The sequence below is a fragment of the Alosa alosa genome, chromosome 8, assembly GCF_017589495.1.
Source record: "Alosa alosa isolate M-15738 ecotype Scorff River chromosome 8, AALO_Geno_1.1, whole genome shotgun sequence".
Taxonomy (NCBI): Eukaryota; Metazoa; Chordata; class Actinopteri; order Clupeiformes; family Clupeidae; genus Alosa; species Alosa alosa.
Window position 1 is genome coordinate 4,533,795 of NC_063196.1, and position 8,846 is coordinate 4,542,640.

An 8,846-nucleotide genomic window follows, 5' to 3' on the forward strand; every position below is an offset into this window, starting at 1 on the left:
TGATTTCCTTTTCCAGCAGGACTCGGCACCTGCCCACAGTGCCAACACTGCTAGTAACTGATTTGCTTGCCATGGTATTACTGTGCTTAATTGGCCAGACAACTCGTCTGACCTGAACCCCATAGAGAATCTATATGATTTATTGTCAAGAGAAAAATGAGACACTAGACCAGACCCAACAATACAGCTTCCATAACACCTCAGCGGTGCCACAGCTGATTGCCTCCACGCCACATTGATGCAGTAATTTGTGCAAAAGCAGCCAGAACAAGTATTGAGTGTATATGTTAACTATTTTAGATTACTCAAATTAGTCAGATTAGTTAATTTCTTTTTTCTTCCACAATATTCTAATTTTTTGAGACCCACCTGTAAATGGAAACATCATACAATGTTATTATAGTGACATCATCTGGTGAAGTGGTGTCATTGCTATAGACAGAGCCAAAACATTGTACTGACCTTCAGCCCTGGATGGGTGCCCTACAGTTCCCTATACACAAGAAAAAGGAGGAATATACCAACTCATAAAATATTTGGTGGCTGAAATTCAGTGTTTATATCATAACTGACTGACATCAGTTGAGCTGTTGCAGGATATGCTCCAGCTTTAAGTGTAATGTAAGTGCAAACCAGCCATTTGGGCTTTAAAGTATTAATCATTATATCTAATGTTTTTGATTATTCATATAGAGAGACGCAACCTATGTTATCGCTGGTAATACTGGTCAAATTGTTAATAACTACATAAATACTTAATTGTATGTTAGTGTGCAATTCTGACAAAAGGTTATTTAAGTTCAAAGTCAAATGACACCCCTCATTCCATTTACAGAAACAGAACTGTGTATGAACACCAGAGAGAGTTGAGGCCTGTGGCACAAAGATGATACGTGAAAGTAAAAGTATCATCTGGACATAACTCATGATGGAAAAATAAGGTCAATGGCTTAAAGTTGGCTTAAAAATGGCTTGGGGCAGCCATGGCCCACTGGTTAGCACTCTGGACTTGTAACCGGAGGGTTGCCGGTTCGGGCCCCGACCAGTGGGCCGCGGCTGACGTGCCCTTGAGCAAGGCACCTAACCCCTCACTGCTCCCCGAGCGCCGCCGTTGAAGCAGGCAGCTCACTGCGCCGGGATTAGTGTGTGCTTCACTTCACTGTGTGCTTGTTTGTGTTTCACTAATTCACCGATTGGGTTAAATGCAGAGACCAAATTTCCCTCACAGGATCAAAAAAGTATATATACTATACTTAAGTTCTAAAGGGCTTTTCTTGAATTTCCCCTAGGGATCAATAAAGTATCTATCGATCTATCTATTTTTTAAATATTGAGCCAATGGCTTTAGGATACGTGAGAGGCATTGGCCATATGGGTTAAGTAGATTGTAGCAGCACTGATTGTACATTATATTGCTGTAAATATTTCTATCTCCCATGACTCCACAGTAAATCAGTGATCCCTGCACCACACTGTCGGTAGCCTACATACATCATGTGTTAGATACTACTCTATACCACTAGGTGGAGAAATAACTCACTGCTCTGTGCTTCCTCTTTATCACTTGGAAATGGATTTGTGGAAGAAGCAGATCACGGTGGAAAGTGATCTCTTAATGTGATGTCTCAAAATATATAGATTGTGTCTTGATTTTTCTCCACGTTCAACCTGCAGTGCTTCAGCCGCTGTCCTGAAAAGGACTCAGACCACACATGGCAGATAAACCAACAGATTCATGAAGAGCAAGCCATGCAGGGAAGACATGATGTTGCTGCAGCTTACTCAGAAGTAGGCCAGAGCAGAAAAGGGCAGCATGGGCTGATTCATTTCCTCATGTGTTTGCGTTATGAGTCACTGTGTTTGGCTGCACGTAACACACTGAGGTAGCACTAATCACAACCTTACAAATAAGCACTCACCAACAAGAGCAGCTTGTTAAACGTGTTTGGCCAGATCTTCTCAAGCTATGCAACATACAGAGCGATACTATGAACCTACTCTTGTTTTCTGTGCCTTCACTGTAATGTCAATAGTGAGGTATTAGATTTTGTTATTACTATAATGTGATTAACCAACATAGAAGAAACAGCCCAAAGGCAACCATTTTGACTTGCCCTGATAGCGGCCTTCATGGCTGAAACGTGTGTACGCTAAGTAGGCTACTGTTAAAGGCTTTTATCTTCTTATGAATTTTATCATTTGTTTTGGACAGTTTCAGCCCTTTATTACATAAATTCTTTTGAAACTATCTACTCTTATCTGTTCTGTATGGACATTTTCATATTCTTTATTCAAGCGACCAAGAATGAAAATGTTGTACATGTTGTAAAGGTGTCTGGTTGCTGTTAAAGATTAAAAAATGAAATGTTCACCTAAATATCTTCATTTTCCCAGTATCTGTCGTTATTCCCTGACTACTATTAGAAGAAAATCTTGTGGTTTCAACTGTCACAAGCTCTCATCTGATGGGTTGAAAGTTCCAGAATGTCCACATTTCTACACCCAGCCCATTTCCCTTCTGTTTGTTGTAAGAATATTACCTGATTACCTTTGACCCTGATGAAGGTGTGGAGAATAGGAAACTGTCTAATAAAAGACAATTTTGCATTAGAAGCTTAAGTGGATGATGACACTTTTTTCTTCATCAGTCATAACAGTCAGCAATCTTCCTTTCTTTTCTCACAAAAAGTTTCACTATATGTGTCTTGGAATTAGCAACTTCGTCTACAAAATGTTGACAGGGGAACATTTCATTATTTTCCCTAGTCGCTTGCTATACCTGTCCTCCACTTGCGACCTGGCCATGTTCAATAGCACTAACATACATATCATCCACCCTTTTAAAGGTTCAGTACCATTCTTGTCAAGAGATAGTCTGTGATCAAGAGATGTCAACTGATCTAGTGAGAAAGTTTTCCAAACAATCAATCAAGCTAATTGACTTAATTCAGGAAACAACATTTGTTTATAAAGACCTAGGCTATATTGGTAGGCCATTGTTGACAGATTAAAACAATGATAGTCACTTAAGGTGATTAATAGTGTAGCACTTGAATATCACATGATGACTCAGTTTTTCATTGTGCTGTAGGCCCATTGATGAATTTCAATACAGTAAGTTTTGACTTATTTACTTGTTAAAGTATTACCTTACATGTCTGACATGGGAGGGATTACTCAAAATGAAGGATGTCCACAATGTAAGCCTTACTGCTGTGATTGTTGCCAATGATCAGTGATCTTACAAAATATATCTTGTGGAAATAGATGGGTTATTAGGCGAGGGTGGCCAAGTAAAGGGTGGGCTACAAATAGGCCTAACAACAGGAAAAAATAATTTGTAGATATAAACCTTTTGATTGTCCCATTCATTTGGGAAATAGCCTAGGCCTAATGTAGGCTACAGCCTAAAAAAGGCTAATAAGTGTGATTTCCCTTTTGTGTTTGGCTCAAGTCAAAACAGAATAATAGAGAACGTGTTACAGACCTATTTAGATAAGCTTATCTCTAACGGGCTCATATTAGAATCTTCTGGTTTTCACCGTGGCTTTTGTTCGCTTTTCCCCCGACTCAAGCCATGCCCTGTCGATCAAGTTGCTTGTGTCCGCCCACATCACCCTTTCGCTGTGCAGCAGCTGGCCGTCCAGCAGCCGAACTACTCTCTACAATCAGTGTCGGGGAAAGCCAAGAGAGCAGCACCTTCCACCGTCTTTCACTCTACACACGCAAGAAGTCTATGAGTCGCTACTTTGAAGAGTAAAAACCCACGAAGGTATGTTGAACATATGCTATTGTTTGTTAAGCAATTCATTGATCGGGGTATTTTAAGAATACTTTATGTGCCATTTTAGAAAATAAAAGCCCCCTTGAGCTAAATGCGCGGTTGATTTCGAACGCAAGCGTATTTGCGGAAGTGCTTGATTATTTCTATCAACCTATAATTACTTCTCCGCCGGAGCATGAAAAAAAGTCTCCTGTCTTTTGCACCCGGTCAGTCTAGAGATAACCTTCTAGTGGTTGATGACACTGATTTTTTTATTACCACATATCTTTGAAATACATTTTGGGAAGAAGTTGTTATGAAGGCAGACCGACTAGGAAATTCAAAATGGCCACCATCATTGTCGTCCCAGCTGCTACATGCTTGCTGTTCAATGACTGCCTGTGCAGCGAAACAACTACTTGCTCTTCAGTCCTCTCCAGTCTGGGGCACTGGGTGTTAGAGTGCGCCTGATAGCTGTGTTTTTGCGCGTTTTTTCAAAAACGGGAAATATGGAAAATCAACTCTAATAGAAAACGTGATTTCTTTCTTAGTTGCATTTGTTTCAGTGGAGAATGTTAGCCGGTAGCACAGCACCCGTGACCACGTCAGTACGGTGGGGGAGGGTAAAAAATGCCTGTCTGGGTGGAGCTAGTCTACTAGCTGGCAAGCAAATGTCTTGGCGAAAGTGTTTGTGTAACGTTGTTTGTTTTTGCAATGCTGTCGCTTTAATGGGAGCCCCCGTTTTAAAACCATCAAAGGTGGGAATTTTAAATGGTAGAACATGTCTGAGACAGTCTGCCTTGCTACACAAAAGGCAGGTCGTAGCTTTTACACAATCAGAAATTCGAAAACAAGTTAGGCATTGTAGACTTTGGTTGTATTGCACGTAGCATTTAAACAAATTATGGAAATCTGTGTATTTAGTTTAATTTGAGTTCATTTAAAACATTTTTAACTTCGTGTAGGAATGACTTTGCTCTTATTTGCTATGCATATCTCTTCCTCTAATGTGAAATGCAACTTGTTATTTATGGTTTGATAGATTGCATTGGAATAAATAACTCAAACTGTCCCAACATAGATAGCTGTGATGCTATGGACTTAATATCTTTTCAAGAAGTATAATGGCTGAAGTCATAGCTTTGCAATGGAATTACTGTCAGCTTGCATTCTGGTCTCTGTCTACTCTCTACAGTTCTGGGATGTCACTGGTTGGTCAGGTAGGCCAAATGTCCACCTTTCAGTTTAACCATGATTTAGCCTTTTCCCCATTCCCCCCACACACACACACACATGCCCCACACATCTTAAATGTTTGGCCAGGTTTAACATTCATTTTACTGGGATCCCAGTCACATTTGTGTGGTCTCTCGAAGAAATCATCTCCATTGAATGGAATCACACCCCACGCCAGATTACGGACTGATTTATGGTCTTTCAGAATGCATTAATGTTCTGTGTTTGGTGGTGTTTCTGTATGCCTGCAACTAATGGGTTTGTTGGTTTGGCAAATATAAGGGTGTGCTTGCACATTCTGAAAGAATACATTTCCTATTCAGCTCAGTAGGAGGGATGCCATTTTATTGTTGCTTAGTGCTTTTTTCCTCATCCAAAATTAGATTAGATCTGATTAGAAGGCTCCCCACCCCAATTTACACAGATACATAAGCCACACACTGAAGTAAACTCAGTCATGTAAATGTAGCCTACTCCATGGTCAAAGCCTAATATTTACACTAGTCTGTGATGCATAGTCTGGCCTGTCATTTGTACTTCCTTGCATTAGCTGACTATGTCCCCTTGCCCTGGTTGGCTGCTCATCACCACTGGAGGCAAGTGGCCTTCAGCCTTCATTTCGACTCTAGATGTAGCCTCTCAGCTGGGCCAGTCAAAGTACTATTAGCCACTTTACTAGTGTTTTGCTTGTCTGTCATATTACTTTCTGGTATGTATGTGTGTGTCTGTGTGTCTGTGTGTGTGTGTGTGTATGTGTGTGCGTGTTCTTCGGCTCAATTCTAATGCTTGCGGTGGGAGAAGTTGGGTCAGAATTATCTCTTGTGGAACACACTGCTTGTTTTATTTATTATCTTTTAAATTTGACTAACCTTTGTGCAGTTTGTGTTGAAAGTGTCAAGCATCATGTGAGTTTGTGTACAGATAAGTATGTGTAAGATCATGCCAAATATGTTAGATAAAATAGGTATTTGACATGCCATGTCACTATTCATTACTTTTGTGTCTCATATGTATCACATTGTTGAAACCTTACAGGTGGTTGCAGGACTAGTATTTTGTTTTTACCTTTTGTATATATGTATAGGCCTAATACATGTGTGTGTTCTGTTAATATTCAGGCATAGTTCAAAATAGAATGCTATTAAAGCAAAATGTCATGAATAGAGGCTGCTATGCCATTATATGCTATTATACATATTTGTAGAAGACATTATTAGAGACAAATAATTACATTGAATTATTGTAGCTATTGGGATTATATAAACCAGAATATGTTACCATCCAATTTGGGCTGTACAGTATTTCATATTGTCTATACCTTTTTTTTATCAAATGCAGGCTTGCTGAAATGAACCTCTCTCCTCTGTTTCTCCTTCATTCCAGCAGAGCCATGTTCTCCAAAGGCACCAAGCGCAAGTTTCCAGATGGTGGAGAGGAGCTGCCCGAGGAGGGCCTTCCAAGCTCCAATGAAGAGCTTGCCTCCGCGTCCTACAGCCTGCAGAGGCAGTCCCTGTTGGACATGTCCCTCATCAAGCTGCAGCTGTGCCACATGCTGGTGGAGCCCAACCTGTGCCGCTCCGTCCTCATCGCCAACACCGTGCGGCAGATCCAGGAGGAGATGACCCACGATGGCAGCTGGCAGACAGCCGCCATGATTGAGGCCATCGCTGCAGCCGGCAGCGGATGTTCGGGTGCCGGCGCCCCACCGGAGCGCCTGGTGGCCACCGAGGTGCTCTGTCGGCCGGGGAGGGAGATGACCGGGGGCTCCGATGCTGAGCCCAAGCTGTTTTCGGTTATGGGGTATGATGGGTGCCGTGAAGAAGAGGTGGTGGCGGTGGAGGAGGACTCGATCTGCTCAGAGGCGGCCTCGAACGTGTGCCTGTCTGGCAGCATGGGGCACTGTTGGGAGAGGGGAGTTCTGAGGGGTGAACGGGAGCTTGACTCGAGGCTGGGCGCTCCAGACGAGGATGTGGATGTGGAAGAGGAGGATGAGGAGGAAGAAGATAATGACCTGGAGGGGTGCAGGGACGAAGGGGAGGCAAAAGCCACGAGGCAGGTCTTCGGGACGTTTGAGATCAAGAACAGCCACCCGGGTCCCGAGTCCGCCCTGGAAGAGTTGTTTTCGGATGTGGATCCGTCCTACTACGACCTGGACACCGTGCTCACTGGCATGCAGGCTGCTCCTAAGATCGGCCCCTATGACCTTTTGGACAGTCTCAGCCAGTCACACTCACCCTCATCTTTAGGATCAGCTGCAAACTGTCGGTCCGACCTCAACGAGCTAGACCACATAATGGAGATCATTGTGGGCTCCTAGGTCAAAGTACCTCAGAGACTCTTACTCCCCATTTGCCTTTTTATGTCTCCTATGGTAGGCCAGTGGAATGAGACACACAGTTAGGGAAAAGGACTTTCTACCCTGGTGTTAGTGTGACTTTTATGAGCTGACCATTGCATACTTAATGTATGTTTTTAAAAGGAGTCTGTTTCCTTTCATCCTTCTTTTGTGTCTGTCTTGTTTTAATTTATTCCTGTAAAAATTACACTACAAGAATGGAGAATAGAACAAGATATATACAATTCTGTAAAGTTTTTGTCATATTTTCATAAAAAAAAGAAATTGATTGAAATATGTATGTAAATATATATATATATATTTTTACAACAGAAACATCTTGGGAACTGTTACTGTACATTGTTTATGATATTGCACAGTGTAATGTGCCATGGACTGATGTCTTCCAAATCCAAATGCTGATGAAGCATTGGCTGATGCAGAGTTCATTAATGTTAACATACATTTATCTCACAACCCTGTTTCTGTCCACTTTGGTGCTTGCAGCACCATGTACAGTGTTGCTCAATATCACTTTGTCTGAGGTCACAGGATTGCCTTATCTCCTATCTTGCCACAACTTTTTGTTTGCCGTTAGAAGTTAAATGATATATTTGACTATAGAAATGAAGAATCATGGCAACGAGCCTGTTTTATATGAATTACTTTTAATTTATTTTATTTATTCACATCAAATATGTCAGGTGATTATTGGTCAAGTTGAATCCAACAGTTTCTCTTTGACTTTGGTGAACTTGCTGACTTTTTAGTGTGAAACAGCATTTCTCAAATTTCTATGCATCAAGTGTCCATATACACTTTCTATGCATCAAGTGTTCTACTACAATTTTTCACACAGTATTTAAATGGTTTTTACGTCGGGTCAGAAATGGCATAAGTTATTGTTTATGAACGCAAATGCAAACCCAGAGACAAATGGTATCTATGTAATAATAGAGTAGACTAGAACCATTTTATATGAATATCGTAGCGTTTTTTTTTTTTTTTTTATAACATTTCTAATAAAAGGTACAAATGATGTAAGGTGTGTGTTGTTTTCCTTTAGCCTACCATTTTAGAGGTCCAATACTTTTTCTTTACAGATTCATAATTGCAAAACGTTCGTCAACTGCAGAACACAAAAAGGGCACGTTACCCCGCTGTTCATTGATCTTCACTGGCTTCCCACCCGCATCAAATTCAAGTCACTAATGCTTACATACAAAGTGATTGTTGGGTCTGCACCCTCTTTGTGTTCTCATAGACCCAATACCAAAGTCCGGACTCACAGACTTCTGCACGTTCTCGCTAAATTCGCAAGGGCTTGGGGCTGTCCTAATGATGCATTTTACAGGGTATGAGGGTTTGAATACATACTTACTGAGCCCTTTGCGTGAGTCTGCATCAGCGCAGACTTCACCAAAAATAATTACCCACAGTTCAAAGCATTGTGACGTTTACCGCGGAAATCCGGAAATTACAAAGGTAAACAAGAGCATGGCCCACTGATCT

The 8,846-nt window shown here is 41.4% G+C and overlaps 1 protein-coding gene across 4 annotated transcripts; it reads left to right on the top strand.

Annotated features, from left to right (window-relative positions):
* The first annotated feature begins 3,650 nt into the window (after positions 1-3,650).
* Positions 3,651-8,373, top strand: cdca4 (cell division cycle associated 4). 4 transcript variants are annotated; one of them, XM_048251101.1, is made up of 3 exons: positions 3,651-3,772; positions 4,959-4,983; positions 6,383-8,373. In XM_048251101.1, the coding sequence occupies exon 3, from the start codon at positions 6,390-6,392 to the stop codon at positions 7,314-7,316; it is 927 nt and encodes a 308-aa protein (XP_048107058.1). In that variant the 5' UTR covers positions 3,651-3,772; positions 4,959-4,983; positions 6,383-6,389; the 3' UTR covers positions 7,317-8,373. The 4 variants fall into 4 exon arrangements, with proteins under 4 accessions (XP_048107058.1, XP_048107059.1, XP_048107057.1 ...); XM_048251102.1 differs by having other exon boundaries at positions 6,386-8,373; XM_048251100.1 differs by lacking the exon at positions 4,959-4,983 and having other exon boundaries at positions 3,652-3,772.
* Positions 8,374-8,846: the final 473 nt, after the last annotated feature.

What these genes read in the sequence shown, in the direction of transcription:
- cdca4 (XM_048251101.1), top strand. Translation starts at nt 6,390, where the DNA reads ATGTTCTCCAAAGGCACCAAGCGCAAGTTTCCAGATGGTGGAGAGGAG.